At 41.4% G+C, this 18,766-nt stretch overlaps 1 protein-coding gene across 3 annotated transcripts in view; it reads left to right on the forward strand.

The window, feature by feature from the left end:
- Ilrun (inflammation and lipid regulator with UBA-like and NBR1-like domains) overlaps positions 1-18,766 on the forward strand; it is an 82,540-nt gene that overhangs the window by 18,906 nt on the left and 44,868 nt on the right. For all 3 annotated transcript variants that reach the window (XM_063239031.1, XM_063239029.1, XM_063239030.1), the window contains exon 2: positions 14,124-14,278. In XM_063239031.1, coding sequence (XP_063095101.1) covers positions 14,124-14,278 — 155 coding nt within the window. The remainder of the gene's footprint in view (positions 1-14,123; positions 14,279-18,766) is intronic.

Consider the following 18,766-nt stretch of genomic DNA (forward strand, 5'->3'; position numbering starts at 1 on the left):
TTTAACTCACTGCTTCAGCCTTCCTCATGCTAGGACTACAAGCATGCACCACCATTCCTGTTTTGAAGATTTTCAAACCGTTAGAAAAGTTGAAAGACCAGCACAATAAATAGTTGTATGCTTTTCACATATATAAAGCAGTTTACACCATTTTACTACGTTTACTTTATTCATGTTTATTAAATTTTAATTTATAAGCCGTGAATTAACCCATTTTATGTACTTCGTTGTAAAGAGAATAAAGCCAAACAATAAAACAGTAAAACCAATCAAAACAAAACAATAAAAGCCATACAGGACTTTAAAACAAAATAATAGGAAATCAGTGGCTACTGTAAATGTCTCTTATTATCTTCAGAGTAGCTACTCATACCATCAGACGTAATAAACTCAAGCAAAACAGTAAAATCAATCAGGACAAAACAGTGAAAGCAATACAGGAATTCAAAACAAGATAATAAGAAATCAACAATAGATGTATTCATTTTTAAAGCAGGTTCTTGCTGTGTAGTCCAGACTGGCTTGAACTCATGATGACCATCCTGTCTTTGCCTCACAATTTCTTGGGTTATAGGCACATGCCACCGAGCCTAGCAGTTAGCCCATTTTAAATGTATAAGTCAGTGATTTTTTAAAAGTACGTTTATAGAGGTATGCAGTCATGACCTCAATCCAGTTAGAACATTTTCATCAATCCAGTGAGATTTCTTCTGCATGTTTATATGCCTAATGCGTTCCCATCCTGGGCCAAAACATCCAGGAATCTTTCTGCTCCAAGGATTTTCTCCAGTTCTTATACAAATGGAGTTTGACTTCTTTGTGTTTGTATTTTAGCAATGATCCTCCCACCTCAGCCTCCCAGTGCTGGGATTACAGGTGTGAGCCACCATGCCTGGCGATAGAAATCTTTGACATGTTTATGTTGTCATTTTATTAGTTTGTAACAGAAAAGAGGGGGTCTGTGCTTTTCGGGGATATGAGCTATCATTACAGTCTGTCTTCATGACATTCTTTTTCCAAATTCCATCCCATATAATTTAGTCCCTTAGTGTAAGTATGGAGCTTTGTAAAGGTACCTGTTTCACACATTCTCGAGCAGCCAAATATATCCTGAGAGCACTGGGGTTTGGATTAGTTTCAGAGTGAGAAGTCGTGGGGGTCAAGGTTGAAATGCCATGTGGCATTATGTGGTAGTATTGGTGACATTACATTGGCTTTGTTCATCATATTACATAGAATTTGGCCTAGATTCAAACTTTACTATAAAGCTTTGGAGGTCAGAGACCCTGAGGTTTACTTGGTTTTCTTTTTTGAGTCAGGGTCTCCCTCTGTATGTAGTTCGTGCTGTCTCTGAGCTCACTATGTGGTGTAGGTTGTCCTTGAATGTGCAGCAACCCTCCTGCCTCAGCCTCTGGAGTGCTGGGATTACAGGTGTGGCCCCCCCCCCCGCAAGAGGTTTACTTTTTTGTTGTTATTTCCACTGATGGTATGGCTGACATTGCATTTCATTTCTTATTTCAGTGCTGATACTGAGCCCAAGGCCTGATGCTTGCTGGACAAGTAGCCGTCCACTGACCTAGGTGTACACCATAACTTGGGGGTATTGTTTGGGGGAGATGAGACTGAAGAGACTTTGAAGTTGATGTGTGTAGGGTGCTGTCAGGAAGTCTGTAAGGCATGAAATACTAGACAAGTGTGAAGCATTTGAATCACGAGTATATGCAAAGTCGTTTGTTCATTTGTTTTCTTTCTTTCTTTCTTTTTTCTTTTCTGGTACTGGGGATCCAGCTCACGACTTCATACTTACCAGACAGGCACTTGGGCCACTGAACTATATCCCTTGCCAAGAGCTAGATTGGAAGATGGGATACTGGTTCACAAATTTTTGGATGTGTTTGTATGTGTGAAATTTTCCCTTTTAAAAAAATCAAAACAAGAAGTTCAGGTATTTTTTAGACAATAGTTCTTCTGACCAGGCTGTAAATTAAGGTACATTTGACTATTCTTTGTTAGGAAATAGACTTTTAAAAACCATTGTTAATTATAGATTGATCTATTTATTTCATAACTATTTTTAGCCACGCCTAAAAGTTTCATGAACAACAGTAAACCACAGTGTTGTGTTTTATTTTATTTTAAACAGGATAAAACAATAAAACCAATCAAAACAAACCAGTGTAAGAGATACAGGACTTCGAAACATTCTGATATCAACAATAGTTACCATAATGCCTCTTGATGTCTTCAAAATAGCTGCAAATAACTTCAGATATACTAAAAATGAAACAGAGGGCTGGGAGGGTTGGCTCAATGGCATAAGTGCCTGCCTTACAAGCACATAGTCAGAGTTTGATCCTTGTACAAAAAAAAAAAAAAAGAAAAGAAAAGAAAAAAAAGGAAAGAATAAAACAATAAAAATAAAATAATGAATATAATAATGGACTTCCAAACAAGCCAATAGTGAATCCAAAATTGCTACCATAATAGTTGCTCCTGCCATCAGATTTGACGTAAACAAACAAAGCAAAAGAAAATAAGACCCAACCTAACAAAACAACGCAAACGATATAGGACTTCAAAATAAGACTGTAGGGAATCAACAATGGCTGCAGCCCTCAGCAGGAGTCCCCCCAGATGCCACACAGAGTACCACTACCCTCTGGACCCATGATCAGACCACTGGCCCTAGACCTGCAGTGTCAGTAAAACACCAAGCACCATGGCATCCGGTTGCATTTCACTTATATAGCTATCCTCACAGCCTGTGTGTCTCTGGATACACTGTTTCCTTACAGAGGCAGGGGTGGGTTCTTCTTGTTTGCCAGCCTGTGAGCTGGAAGGGGCTGGAGTCTCACTTTCCAGTCTGCCGGTGGCCTGCATATGGCCCTGGTTCCCAGACTGGGCTTGCTTCCTAGTGAGGCTTTCTTCTCTCTATCTCTGGTCTGTGAATGGCGCTGACTCACAGGGACAGACTGGGATCTGTCCAGTCTGGAGGCAGCCTGCACATCAAACCACAGTGTTTTGTTCCTGAAGATGGCTTTGTCTGCATCAGGTGGTCCGTTTGTCATCTTAAGCCATTTTGGGCACCATCATTTTTCATGCACCCTCTGGATCAGTTTCCAGTATTTCCAAAGAAGGCACATGACTTGTTTTTTTTTTAACCATTTCAAAAAGTATCCATGATAGTTTAATTCAGGAAGAAACAAACGAGTTATTTCTAAATTACATTTTCTTCCATAGAAAATGAGTTCTTGGAAATAGTTACCGTGAAGGAAATGACTCAACAAAACCAGCACCATGTTAATTGCCTTCATGGTAATAGTTTTTCTTTTTATGATTTTTAAATGTACAGTCTAATAGAAAGACTAACAAAGTTTGGTTATTGTATTGGATTTTGTAAGCTATGTGGCTTTAAAACGTACATGTTACCTAGGCTCTGTGGATTATTTCTAGGTTCTTTTTTTTAATTTTTTTTTTTTTTTTTTTTTGTCTTTTTCGTTTTTATCGGTACCAGGGGTCAAACTTACAACTGCCTGCTTGCAAGGCAGGCGCTTATGCCGCTGAGCTAAATCCCCAGCCCCCTATTTCTAGGTTCTGTTACCTAAGTTTTGTATTCTGTTATCTGGGTTATCCATTAGTTCGAGGCATCAGAGTGCAAAAGGTCTGAGCTAGAATCAGGCCCTGTTCTGCTGGAGTGTGTTTCTTTGCATTTTGCTGCTTCTGGGGGCCACATGGCGTTTCTTGGCACATGGCCTCATTCTCTATCTTCAAAACTGAGTGCTTCTCATACTGCAGGTGGTTGGTTGTCTCACATTCTCTCTTCTACTCATTGGTAATTGTGATTGCATTCTTTTCATCTGAGTAGTCCAGAATAATTTCTCTTTCTTTTTTGGTACTGGAGATTGAATTTATCACTTGTGCTGCTGAACTAAACCCCCGGCCCCAATTTCTCTTATTTTTAACATGACTCAATTAGCAACTTAAACTCCCTTTGCCATGTAATTTATCATATTCACAGGTTTTTTGGTTTTTGTTTCTTTGTGCCAGGAATTGAACTCACGACCTCAAGCTTGCCAGGCAGGTATTGGGCACTGAACTATGTCCCTTACATTCAAGGAATTTATTTATTTTTTTGTACCAGGTATCAAACTCAAGGCCTCATACAGATTCTGATTAAGGTGATGAAAATGTCGTAAAACTTCATGATATTCCACAATATAGCAATGACTGTCCAGTTTTTTTTTTTTTTTTTTTTTTTTTGTCTTTTCCCTTTTTATCGGTACCAGGGATCGAACTCATGACCGCCTGCTTGCAAGGCAGGTGCTTATGCCGCTGAGCTAAATCCCCAGTCCCTGACTGTCCAGTTTTGTAACATTACTAAAAATTTTTGAATTGTGCAGTTGGAATTGGGTGAATTTGAGCTGGGTGTGGTGGAGCATTCCTGTAATCCCAGCACTGTGGGAGGCTGAGGTAGGCTATTTGAAAGTTTGAGCCCAGCCTCAGGCAATTTAGTGAGATTCTGTTTCAAAATTGAAGGAAAGCCTGAGGAAGTGGCAGACTTTTATTTTTTTCATCGGTACCGGGGATCGAATTCACGACCGCCTGCTTGCAAGGCAGGTTCTTACACCACTGAGCTAAATCTCCAGCCCCAGAAGTGGCAGATTTTTAAATGGGGGAATGAATTGAGCTACATTAATAACCAAACCTCTAAAAAAATTTTTAAGTTAGAAACTCAACGAACTGAAACTATTAACTGTAGGCTGAATTAACAAATAACTTCTCCATATAAACAGAGCCCAGCATTTGACTTTTGTGACAGCCTTATTTCACTTAAGATCACGTTCTCAAAGTTTATCCATAGTATAGCATTGTTCAGAATTTCCTCCCAAGCTGGGCATAATGGCACATGCCTCTCTCTCATCCCAGCACTCAGGAGACTTGAGGCAAAAGGATTGCTGTGTAGGGAGGTGTAGGCCAGCCTGGACTCTCCACAGTGAGACTCTGTCTCAAAGGGGAAACAAAGTTTTCTTTCTTAGGTTGAATAACATTCTGTTTTATGGACAGATACAGCTTAGTGGTAGAGGAACTATTTAGTGTGTGTGAGGCCCTGGACTAAATCTGTAGCACTCACAAACATGCACACACCCGCAGGTTCCATTATGATATATATTGCATTTTGTTTATCTGTTGATAAGACTCTGGGAGTGGTTTTTGGCTATGGTGATAAGGCTGCTGTGAACATGAGTGTTCTCTTTGAGAACTACTTTGAGTTCTTTGAGTTAAACACCCAAAGTGGAATTACAGGATCTGAGTTTCCAGCTTCTCTTCCCTGTCTTTAACAGCCTTTTGCAAACAGGCATCCGGACACTGAAATTTCGAAGTAGGCCAGGCATATAGTTCAGCAGGCGCAGTCTCTGCCTGCTAAGCACAAGGTCAGAAGTTTGATCCCGAGGACCAAAAAAAAAATTGCTTCTTAGTAATTTGGGCCTACTATGTTGTAGGTAATTAACTTCAAAGTAAATAATACTAAAATAGGGTTTTATTTGAGGATGCTACTGTTACCCAGAACTCAGTGTACTGGGGCTTCAAGAATAGCTAGAATCAAGGATCAGTGTACCTTCCGGTTTCTTTCTGTGTGTATTTTGTCCTGGGGTTTGCAGTGACCTCCTGTCTTTGCTGATGAGAACTTTTATACCCCAAGCTCTTGATTGTAGGTTAGAGACCCGATAATCTTGGGAGTTCCAATTCCACATTCCTGGGACCCTCTTTCAATTCCTGGGCACCCTGTGTTCACTCTGGGATCACCACTCTGAGGAGTCCTATAAGGAAGTGAGGGCATTTGTTAAATAGATACTACTGTGAATGGTCATAGTGCCTCCCTATCAGTGGGCAATGACCCCTGGTCAGATCCAGCTATGTCTAACACTGTGACTTACTGTCAAGGTTACCATAGCCCACCGTGTAAAGGTCTGTGGGTAGTACCTGAGTTTGGTCTTAACTGGTTCAGATACCCATTTGCATGGTGCTACAATCTGAGCTAATGGATATTTTTGTTGTGCCTTTCCCGACCCCACCACACAGTGCCGGTTTAAAATTGGAAGAGGAAAACGGGATACAGGGGGTAGTAAAAAAAACACTGTATTTTGGTCACTCTACTCCTTAAAATAAAGTACCTGCTACAAGCCAGGAACTATTCTTAGCGCTGGGTATGCCAGCACAAAGCATATGTAGAGTGTAGGGCAGGACCAGGGCAGTACAGCCAGCAAGTCTTAAGGCTACATTTCAGCTCGTCTGGTTGGCAGAGGACCGCAGGTCTGGCTTGGCTGGCCTCTGACTCTTCAGGACCGCCTGTGAGCAGGCACTAGGGATGTCGAGAAAGGCTGAGGGGGAGAATGTCTGTAAAGCCATCTTGCTTTCGCTTTCCCCTTCCAGTAAGATGCCACTTTTCAGACCTAGAGTTTAATCAGGGTTTGAATAAATACATTCCTGGTGATACTAATTCCCTTAAAACTTGACTAACCTTTTTTGTCTTCTCTTTTCTCCCCCTTCTTTTTTTTTTAAGACAGGGTCTCACTGTGTAGTGTAGGTTGACCTTGAACTCACTATGTAGCCCAGGCTGGCCTCAAACTTGTTGAGGATCCTCCTGTTTCAGCCCGTTTTCTGGGATTCCAGACATGTACCACTACACCCAGTTTTACCCAATGTAGGGGCTTTCCTTTTGCTAAGTAATCAGCTCCAGGAATATTATAGTTAGACCTTTTCATCAGAATTTTAAAGAAAGTACCTGGTCAGCGTTCTCTTTATCTTTCTAGGTCTACCTCAGGGATATCAGTAGAGCATTCTGAAATCTATCTGCTCTTTCTTACCTGCATTTTTATCTGCTTGCTTCCTTATTTGCCTTTGTTGGTTTTTTTTGAGGGAAATTCTCACTATATAGGTCAGACTCGCCTTGAGCTTACTCTGTAGGGCTGCCCTAGTACTAGTGGCAATCTTCCTGCCTCAGCCCCCTGAGTGCTGGGGTTACAGGTATGTGCCACCACACTCAATTTTCCTTCTCTCTCTCTCTCTCTCTTTTTAAAAAATCTGTCTGATTTAAGGAGAAAGTATTTAAGGCTTTAAAATTATCCATTGACCTTTTTTTTTTTTCGTATGGGCGATCGAACTCACGACTGCGTGCTTGCAAGGTAGGCGCTTATGCCACTGAGCTAAGTCCCCAGTGTTTGAAGGCTTTAAAATTAATGGCAATTACAAACTATTGTTTGGTCCTTCTTTTTGGTCTTGCATCTGAGATTCTTACCTAGGTGATGTCAGAGTACTCATGTAAGAACATCTATTTTGCTGAGCGTTTTCTGGTCAGATCACCATTTTGTTCACTTAGAGATTAAGCATGGCCTTTCCTATCCCTGGTGGCTCCTCGCCTTAGTGCCAGTGTCTCTAGCACTCCACAAGTGACGGAAATGTGTTGCTTTGCACTGCTGTGACTTGTGCTCTTGATTGGGTCCATCCATTTTTCTGACTTTTTTTCCATTTTAATTTGTGTACAGATAAGATTAGTTGTTCTTTTTCTTGTAAGTAATGTAGGTCTTTTTAAAATTTCTTCATGTTCAGAGAATGGAACGAGAAGACATCCAACTTTATTTTCCTGAGTCTCTGAGCTAGTATCTAATTTTATTTTTTCCCCCTGAGGCAGATTCTACCTAGGCCCTAAACTCGTTCTCTTGCCTCAGTTTCCCAAGTGCTAGGATCACAGGCATGTTTCTGCAGGCCCAGCTGGGTATCCTTCTAATTGAGATACTTTTTTAAAAAAATTATTTTGAAGGTATCGTTGAATATTGAATAGAACAGTTAATCAGAACACAGCACAACAGTGATAACAATACTTGTCTTCAAAGAGATGGTAGAAGGAAATCCCCCATATTTGCTATATTGCATAGCGTCACCCTCCCAAGGGGTGCTCAGACCTCTGGCTCCCATTTGCTAATAGGGGCGGGGGCGGATGTTTGATCCTCAGCCCTTACTCTGGTAGGCGGGATCTTGGGAGACTTCGCTGATTCTCTCTCCATTGTAATTGAGACATTCTTTTTTTTTTTTTTTAATTTATTTTTTTGTCTTCTTTGTTTTTATCGGTACCAGGGATCGAACTCACAACTGCCTGCTTGCAAGGCAGGCGCTTATGCCGCTGAGCTAAATCCCTAGCTCCTAATCAAGATATTCTTAACAGTTTTGTACCCCCCAGTTTTTGGGTGATGTTCCTGGCTAGGTGTTCAAGACATAGGCATTTTTCTTTTGTAAAACCAATAATCTACTGCCTTATATGTATGTGTGTATTACAAAAATAAATGCTTCATGTGTAAATCAATGGAAAATTATGTTTAAAATTTTGGTTTAATTGTACAGTTATGTCTAGTTCATTTATAGAATTAATGATGGCAGACTGGGGATTTAGCTCAGGGGCATAAGTACCTGCCTGGCAAGCACAAGGTTGTGAGTTCAATCCCTGGTTAAAAAACAAAAAGAATTAATGAGAGCAGTTAACTTAGGGAATTTAGATGTTCAGAGTATTATGTGAATAGGAGAATTCTGGAGAAGACAAATGATTTGAACAGCCTCGCCTTTGTTTTGATGTGGTTCTAAATTCTATTGATTGCCTCGGACAGGCTAAGTGCTTTTGCTTGTCACTGCCTCCGTGGCCTCATCTGTATGGTGAAGGTCGAATACTGGTTGGACACTGTATTTCATCAGAGACACATACCAGTGTCACCAGATTCTGTGTTCCAAATCAGCTTCCAGATCAGTGTAGTCGAACCTCTGTTGGCACAAATCCCGGCTACTGTGGGTGGTATGGGGGAGCCACCATGGGCTGATAGCCTCTGTGTAAGGCGCAGTTGGAGTTATTGTGTGCTTCCGTGAGCAGGGCTAGCTGCAGTCTACTAGCCTATAGATTTTGGGGAGGCAGGGGCCCTGCTCATCCATTCAGTATGACAGCCAAGAAGATTTTCACACATAGCTGCAGCAGTCATCACACTCAGCTTTATGACAAAGTGGTACTGTCCATTTAGGGTTGTTTTGTTTTTTGTTTTTCTTTGTTTTGGTGTCAGGGATCGAACTCACAACCTTGTGCTTGCCAGGCAGGCACTTGTGGCACTAAACTAAATCCCCAGCACACATTTTGTTTCTGTTTTGGTGTTTTTGAGAGAGGGTCTTGCTATGCAGTTCAGACTGCCCTTGAGCTTACTTTGTAACCCAGGCTGGTCTTGAACTTATAACGATCTTCCTGCTTCAGCCTCCCGACTGGCTTTGACTCCGTTTTGCAAGAGAGAAAAACTATCTAGAAGCATAGCCACCTGCCCAGCACCACATAGCCAAGAATAGGAACTTCCCCTCTAGGAGCTGACTTAAAAGATATATATGTTCTTTTTAAAAATGTTTTAAATATTGTGGTAATAGTTACAGAGGCTAAAAGTTAACATTTTGGCCATTTTAAGTGTACAGTACTATGACATTAAGTGTCCTCACAATACTGCAGTCACTAACACCATCCATTTTAGTCTGTGCCCCACTCCCCCTTTTTGTCTTTTTGAGACAGGGTCTCACTGTGCAGTTCAGGCTGGCCTTGAGCTCACTTTGTAGTCCAGGCTGGTCTGGAATTTGCAACAGTGCTCCTGCCTCAGCCTTCCGAGTGCTGGATTACAGGTTTATAGGCGCGGGCCACCACGCCTGGCTGGCTGCCTGTGCCATTTTTCGGCACATTTTTTTTTTTTTTTTTTTTTGGTCTTTTTTCATTTTTATCGGTACCGGGGATCGAACTCACGACCGCCTGCTTGCAAGACAGGTGCTTATGCCGCTGAGCTAAACCCCCAGCCCCATGCCTGTGCCATTTTTCATCCTTACTTTGTCTCTTGTTCTTTAGGGCACTTTAAACCATCTGAAGTCAGAGTGAAAAGTGGAGTTTAAGTTTTCAGACTAGACTGAATACTGGGTCAGGGTTTTTTTTTTCTTTCCATAACCTCAGCCGGCCCTATTTTATGCAGAACTTCTTGGTGAATCATTGAAGTGGAGGATGTTGTTTTGACCTGGATTACCTGTTATCGTGGCTACTTTGCTGACACCACATTGGAGCTTTTGGTTCATTTCTGCTGTCGAGGGGCCCAGTGGGACGGTGATCTAAGATCAGCTCAGGAGCTGTATACCTGCCAACGGGCCGGAGCGCCACCATGCTAAAGCTTGCTCTCTCCCTTGTACTTGCGAAATAAATTTGCCTCGTCATCCTCCACTCCAGCTTCCTGCCGGGATTCCTATTCACTATTTTCAGTTTCAGTTTGAGCTTTTAGGATTTCTTACTTTTTCTCTGGCTGAATTACCTGTATACAGGTATAAATAAAGAGTTTTATAAGGACTCGAGGGTGGGGTAAATTGGGATGTGTGAAAGAAGATTTTGCCTATGTCGGGTAGCTTGACTTTTCCTCTTGTCAGTGTTCTTGTGGCAGTGGTCTTGAAGTCCTGGCCTGGCAGCAGAGCCGCCGGGTGAAATGTGACACAGACTGGGTTGAGAATTGGCAGTTGTCCTGAGCGCATAAATAGCTTTTTCTCTCCCAAGCATGTTTTACAGCCAAGTGAACAGAAAACAATTCAGCAAGCTACTTGCTGCAGACCTGAGACAGAAAAATTATCTCTACAAAGGTTGACAACTTCTAACAAAAAGTTTCCCAAAGAACTAATTGCTTATTTTTGTCTCCTTTGATCCCCAGTCTGTTTTTTTGACCCCCAATACTGAAAGATAAGTCTAGTTCCAGAGGTACAGCACTTCTGAGCTTGGTCGTGGTGGTGGGGGTTGGGCCGATCCTATACTCTCTGCACCAGAGCCAGCTAGGTAGGAAACCGAAGCCTATACGCGGAGAGTGGTGGGGAGGCAGCTGTGGTGCCATTCCAGTCTCACTGACTAATGTCACCGGCTTGAGGCTTGACCTGAGGAAACAGCTCTAAATATAGCCTTCGTTTTTGGCAGCTGCAAACACCTGGAGGAGCAGGCGGACCCTAGCAGAGAAGTGTTTGCTGTTAATAGCATGTCTGTCGAAGCAGTTCTGTGCCGTCAGAGAGCTTGTTTCATGCTATGTTTGTGTGTAATTAAAAACAGCTCACTGGATCCATTGGCTTATGGTTGGGTTATGTTTAGAAACATGCAGTTTGGGTTGTCATCTGCTGTGAGCACTAAGGGTGATGTCACTGATTTGAGTAGGAATAAAGGAGAAGCTGTTAATGTAATTAGCAAGCAGTTCTTTGATCTCTGTAATGAACACAATTTAAACAGCCTTTGTGGCCTTTGGTTTCTGGCACTGGCGAACCAAGCTGCCAATAATGTGATATTGTTCATTCACGAACACTAGTTCATGTGCTTGGTGGTTGCTTTTGACAAGGGGGGTCTGTAAGCAATTGGAACAACAGCATTTATAAATTTACAGTGGCTTTACAGAAAAGGAAACTCCCAATAGCTGTTAAACATGTAAAAAGACATTCACTTTGTTACAAAGGTAATAAGCTTTTTGGGAGGTGGGGGTGCTGGGAGTTGGGAATTGAACTCCATCCCCAGCAGTGTGTTAGGAGCTGACTGAGATTTTTTTTGGGGGGTCAGACTAGGAGAATCCAAAATATTGAAGTACAGTAGATGAGCAAGTGGGAAAATAGGCACTCTCGTTCATACATTGTTGGTGAAAGCATTTCTACGTGGCTTCACTAAGGGAAGCGTGGGTGTGTCTGTGAAAGCCACAAATACATTTGATCAAACAGTACACACCACAGACAGGTGCACAAGTGTGAAATAATGTGGGCCTAAATGTGTTTGGGAATACAGCTGTAAAAAACAGCTTACATGCTGTCCTGACACAGATCTTCAAGACAAGTGTTAAGCCAGGCATGGTGCCATACACCCAAGATCACAGCTCTGGGAGGCTGAGGCAAGCGGACTACAAGTTTGACCCCAGCCTGAGCTACCTAATGAGACCCTGTCTCAACATTTTAAAAAATCCTGGGGGCTATATAGTTCACTGTGAGAGCCCTGATTCAATTCCTCGTACAAGGAAAATAAAAAAGGCACAATGTTCGGGGAATAAAGCCAAGGGACACCAAATTGTGTAAGAAGGGGAAGGTATGAATTATGTATTTGCTTATATATGCATAAGGAAATCAGAAGATCTATAGGAAATTAATGTGAATGGTTATTCATGTGTGTATGTGTTGAAAGAAGAAGAAATACTATGTCATTTTTCATTGCATGATTTTTTTTTTTTTTTTTGTCTTTTTAAGACAAGGTCTCCCTATTTTGTTCAGTCAGGCTGATCTTGAGCTCACTTTGTAGCCCAGGATGGTCTCGAGCTTGCAGCAATTCTCCTGCCTCAATATCCCCAGTGCTGAGATTACAGGAGTGTGCCACCACACGCAACTTTTGTGTTTTGGGGGGCTTTTTTGGGTACTAGAAGTTGAACTCAGGACCTTGCACTTGCTTATGACACTGAGGTATATCCCCAGCCCCTCGTGGATGAAAATTTTGAGCCATGTGCGTTGCTGATTTAAAAAAAAAATTAATTAGCTGGGTATGAACAGCCCTGTAATCTCAGTGCTCAGGAGGCTGAGAGGCAGGAGGAGCTCTGCAGGTTTAAGGCCACTGTGGGCCCACTAGTGAATTAAAGGCTATCTGAGACCGCATAATCAGACCCGACTCAAATAAATAAAATAAATAAATAATCAAGAGTATTTTCAAAAGTGGAGCTTCACTGAATTCCCCAGTTACTTTTTCCCCCTGTGGTGCTGTGAATTGAGCCTAGGGCCCTGAGCATGCAAGGGCAAGCACTCTATCCCGAGGTCCCCCAGTCATAGTCACAGAGGACCTCTCTTTTAATTTTTTGTTTTGAGACAGGGTCTTACAGTGTGGTCCAGGCTGGCCGTCAGCTCCCTAGTTACCTAGGCTGACCTCTTGCTTGAGGTGATCTCTTCTTGCTTCAGCCTCACAAGTGCAGGGTAACAGGTGTGAGTCACCACACTGGCCACAGGAACCTGCTTCATTGGCCCCTTCACTCATCATTGCTGTGCTTGTGAGCAACAGATCTAATGTTGTTGCAGATGGTAGTTTGTTACTTCCAGGGAGGGAAACATGGGAAGAAAACCATACACATGTTTGTTTGAAGGGGACCAGGGAGTAGCTCAGTGGAGATTCTGAGTTCGGTTCCTGGCACCAGAGAAGAATGAATGAATAAATAACAATTTGTCAGTCCTGGGACTTTTCCTGTTATTTCTTTGTGTGTGTGTGTGTGTGTGTGTGTGTGTGCGTGTATTTTTAAAATTAGTACATTTGCAGTGCATTATTATGTTACATTTACTGTGGGAAGTTTGTACATGGACATAACACAACTTAATTCCTTTTTGTTCCCTTTCCCTTCCTGACTTGCTGTTTTTTTTTTTTTTTAACTCTTCATTCCCCCCCCCCCCCCCGCCTTTTGTTGTGTTTTTGGGGCAGGGTCTTACTAAATTGTTCAAGCTGGCCTTTAACTTGCGGCAGGCCTCCTGCCTCGACCTCCCAAGCACTGGGACTACAAGTGTGTACTACCACACCTGGTCTTTCTGCCTCCCTTTTGAAAAAGTTCTATTCCTGTATTTTCTTTGATTCTCTTAAATTCTTTTTCCTTCTTTCCCTCCCTCTTTCATCTCATGTTCCCCTTCCCATTTGAAAAAGATTTTTCTACTTACTATATACCCTTTATTTTTTCTTTATTTATATTTTGAGTTTTTCATATAAGACAAATCATGTTATATTTAAGCTTGTGTGTCTGGTTTATTTTACTTAAAGTTATCTTGTCATGTATCTATCGGTCTACAAATGCCTCATTTTTTTACTCTTACCTACTGATGGACACATAGGCTGATTTCAAGATTTAGCTATTAGGAATTTGCTTCTTCATGCATGGGTATGCAGATACTTTTTCCTGTGGCTCTTCACTCAGAATCTGTGGCTTTAAAGACTTTCGTACTCAGATTTTTGGACAAACGCTAAGAAATAGGCGTTTCCTTTGGCTGCACAACTAATACACTGTCCTTTGGACAGCACTCAAATCTATGGCTTTTTTTATTTGTAGGAACTTACAAGCAGCAATTGGCGCCTATTATGACTTTGAGAGCCCAAACATCAGTGTGCCCTCTATGTCTTTTGTGGAAGATGTCACCATAGGAGAAGGCGAGTCAATACCTCCTGACACTCAGTTTGTAAAAACGTGGCGGATCCAGAATTCTGGTAAGTGTGTAACGAATGAGCAGGTCTCTCTTGTTCAGTCTTTGTTTTCTTAAGAGAAATAATGAAATGTTGGAGCTTGTGCATCTGATTGGGCACTTCCTTACATGATGTGTCATACAGCATTTGTTTGTACTGGCACGATGACCAGGTGTCAGTGATATATGGAGAATAAGGAATTGAGTCTCATGCTTCTATGCCACCTCAGTCTTGATGGCGTGTGCACGTAAGTCACATTCCTCAGGACCAGGCGCCAGGCTTGTGTCGCCCCACCTGTGCAGCTCTGCACCGTCATTTTATTTCTGCTCTAGTTAGTCCTTCAGCAGGCGAGAGGCGGGCAGCCTGGACTGGAGCCAGGGCTTGGGGAGGACTGCGAGCACCTGCTTGCTCCCTTGCAAGTGTGTTTCTTTACAGCCATTGAGACATCAGAACCATTAATATCACTTTGAAAAATAGTGCAGGAACTACAGGAATTCACTCAGTAGAATGAGAGAAATTGTTGGTCTTTTTAAAAAAGCACATGGTTGTGATACACTCCAGTCTCTTTTAAGACTGCAAATAAATTGACCATAATTCTTTGAAAATAACATTTGGATACTCATCTGGTAACTGTTCCTACTTTTCACTTGTTAAATTCTTGTGTGGCATTAGTATTTCTTATTCTGTCTCATGGTGATTTGTGCTGACTGGTTGAAGGCCTTTAACTTCCTTGTTAATAAAGATTTCCAGAGAAATTCTGATAAAAAACTAGGCAAAAAGTACTATCTAGCCAAAAAATCTTCAGATGTGAGGGTACCCTACTTAAACATTAAACATTACTTAAACATTAAAACAAGGTAATGTTTTTGGAAGGCATTGAGACAGGGTCTCACTATATAGTTCAGGCCGATTTTGAACTCACTGTGTAGGCCTGGCTGACCTTGAACTCATAGAGAGCCTCTTGCCTCAGCCTCATGAATGCTGGGATTATAGGCTTATACCACCACACCCAGCTGGAGGAAAATTCTTTGTGTCACTAACCAGATGACATAAAGTGGCCCAGCCTAGTAGAGATGACTCAGAACACCCCTAGTTTTGTGACATCTTGTTGCTTTGGTCCATTTGGTGATGACAGTGGTGCATTGTAGCACATTTGGGAGGCAAATGGTAACAGAAAAATAGCCATGTTTTCTGTTCTTTCTGAAAATTCTTGGTTGGAGGCTGGTGGAGTTTTCTGTGGTTTGTTTTTTACTTTGCTTAATTTCTTTTTAATGTTGCTTAATTTTGCTCACTTTTAAACATATCAAAGCAGTTTTTTCAGTTCAGCTTCTTGCTTTTCATCATTGTTCTCAGAATTACAGAAAAGAAACCTGCTGTTACTCATTACAGTTTAGAAATATGAGTGAAGTTTACTTGCAAAGTGTGATTTGCCCCGAAGTTTTACCTTAAATTTAACCCAGTACCTTGTTTACCTTATCATGAAAAGCCTAGAAATGGTCTGATTTTCTGAGAGTTCTTTAGTGTGTTTAAATACTGAAAGTTGTTAAAGTACCGTTGAAGTGTTTTGAATACTGTCATGGTGCAGAATAGCTATTCTGTGTTTCAAGGAGTCTCTTATGTCTGTTGCTCCTTAGATGATCTTTTGGATGAATGGGGAAGTTGGTAAGTTTTAGACAGGATGTCAAATCAGAATCCCAAAGAGCCTGCCTTTCACTTTGACTTAGAAAAACTGTTGGTTGGCCTGCTTTATCTTCCTGCTTGGTAACTTCAGACTAAACAGCTTTGGAAGCTGGGATGATGTTGTACAGGCCTAGAATCTCAGCTCTTGGGAGGCTGAGGCAGGAAGATCACTTCAAATTCAAGGCCAGCCTGTCTTACATAGTAAGTTCCAGCCTAAACTACTAGCAAAACCTGGTTTTAAAACAAAATCAAAATAAAAACAGTCTGTAAAGATGGGCATTGTGGCACACACCTGTAATTCCATAAACACTTTGACAAACTGAGGTCAGGAGAAAGGGGAATTTGAGCCCAGCCTGCGCAGTTTAGCAGTTTGGCAAAATCCTGCCCCAAAATTTAAAAAAAGAGGAAGGACTGGGCATGTAGCTCAGTGCAAAGCCCTGGGTTTAATTCCCAGTAATAAGGTAAACAAAATAGAAGAAAACCAGCCTCTCTTGAGTGTTCAGCTCAGCCTCTCTTGAGTGTTCAGTTTCTTGTGTGTAAAAGGATGTTCTCAAGTCTGAATTTCTCCTGAGGAACTGGGAAATTGTGGAGATTTTTATCTTTTAAGGTGCTTCACACACCTAAGTTTTTTAACTTCTGAAAATTGTTCCACTGGTTACACTAGTTTTCATGTCTGTAAGCCGAACGTTTTCATTCTGTTAGGGAGAAGTTGATCTCACCTAACTTGAGTAGCAGACATTTGGTTTGTTTTGACTTTTTGGTTTTTGAGACAGGGTCCCACTATGCAGTTCAGGCTGGCCTCAGAGTTACTGCATAGCCCAGGCTGGCCTTGGGTTTACAGTGATCCTCCTGTCTCCATCTCCCGAGTACTGGGATTACAAGGGTCGCTCACCACCTCAGGTTTGGCTTGGTTTTTTGAGATAGCCTTCCCATATAGTATAGTAAGCTAGCCTTGAACTCTTGATTGATCTGCATTGGCCTCTTGAGTGCTGGGATTAATGTACAGACTTCTGCCACCATGCCTGAGACAGGCATGTTAATAATGAGGCAATGCTGATTCTTCAGTGCCATCCTACTCTGGCCTGTGTCCTTTGTGGAACTAAGCAGTACAGTAATACAGAAGTAGTGCTGGCCCCTTAGCTCCTTTCTTATGGCTTGCTTATTCTTACATTACCTGCCTTAAGAGACATTGAGCCAGGTGTGGTGGCACACATCTGTAATCCCGTCACCTGAAGACAGAGGCAGGAGGATCACTGTGTCCTCAAGGAGGCTACACAACAAGACCCCATCTCTAGAAACAAACAAAAGGGAGAGTCTTTGAGAGTTACGTTAGTAAAATATGATGCCTTTGAGTCCATCTCTTGGCTGCCGTGTTTAAATGGCATTTACATAGAGCACAGATGACATTGGTAGGAGCTGTGCTTTGCTGTCCCAGCAGCTTCTCCAAAGAAAGTAAATGATGAGAACTGTTTAATGCATAACATTGGATAGCATAGATAGGCAATTTAGGACCCAAACTTTCGTTGCTGTGGAAGTGTTGGAACTCTGGGAAACATAAGGAAGAAGCATTACAATTGGTAGATGTTACTCTTTACAGATCAATATTTGAACCCGTCTTTCTACAGATGTGAGCAGACAGAAAATTCTGCCAGCACTTAGAGGCTCTGAGAGTGAATGGTAAACTGAGTTTGCTGTGATAATCCCTGTTTCTCTCAGGAGAGTCACAAGCATTGTCAGGGAAATAGTGCGTTAGTTGTTATTGTGAGATGAGCATCATCTTTGTTTTTTGAGCTGCTTATACGTAAATACATAAAACAAGGGTTAGGAAAAGAATTTGAGAACAACCTTTTTCCTCATCTTTTTTTTTTTAGTGTATTTAAAAATAGTTGATTTTCTTCCATTCTGTTTAGTGAATTATGGAGGAGATGCTTCTTTTCATGCATTCAACATGTATTAGTATGCTCCAGCCACTTTATTAGGTGCAGGTGAGGACTGGTGACAAGACTGATGAAAGTATGTTTTCCTGGCACTTCATGTGAAGCGAAGGCTCTGCATTCACATGGGTTGCCAAGGAGATCTTCATCCAGGTTTGTCTTCTGCATTGCCACTTGGATGTTCCTATTGCCTCTTTTCTTTTTTCTTTTTTAGATTTTATTGGTGCATTGTAGATATGTATAATGATAATATTCATCATGAGTTTATACCTGTACCTGATACATCTTGATTCTTTTTTTTCCCATTCCCCTCCCTCTTTTTTTTTTTTTTTTTTTTTTTTACTGGAATGCTATGGTTTAATCCTCCCTCTTTTTTTACAAAACTTTGTTTCCATCTATTCTTTCTTCTCTTATCCCTTCTCTCCATCCCACCTTGCTCCCCTTCTCATTTGAACATTTTCTTCTCATTTTTCAATGTCTATTTCCAAACTCTTCCTGTGACCCCTGATACTAATTCCCAGGCTCTCTGAAACTGTTAAACAGCTTTGCTTAAAATGATCTTTTCAAAAAAATAAAATGATCTTTTCTATCATCTTGAAATGGCCACATGACAAGATTTTTTTTTTTTTTTTTTTTACTTCATTTTTAAAGTAATAATTTGGAGCTTGGGGTGTAGCTTGGGGCAAATCTGGCATGCATAAGGCTCTGGATTCCATCCCAGCACTGCACACGCTCAGTGAGCATTACAACAGTAATCACATGCGTGATTTTGAGACTCATTTGGAAAGTTATAAAACACAAACGATTCTCTTTCTTATAGATAGAGCCAACACCCCTTAAGGAAGTTTATATGGAGACTTAATGTGAAGTCCTGTTGTATTGTACTTTTGGTTTACTT

This window comes from Cavia porcellus, unplaced genomic scaffold, assembly GCF_034190915.1.
Source record: "Cavia porcellus strain 051 isolate PalLab524CR breed Dunkin Hartley unplaced genomic scaffold, mCavPor4.1 scaffold_28, whole genome shotgun sequence".
Lineage (NCBI taxonomy): Eukaryota > Metazoa > Chordata > Mammalia > Rodentia > Caviidae > Cavia > Cavia porcellus.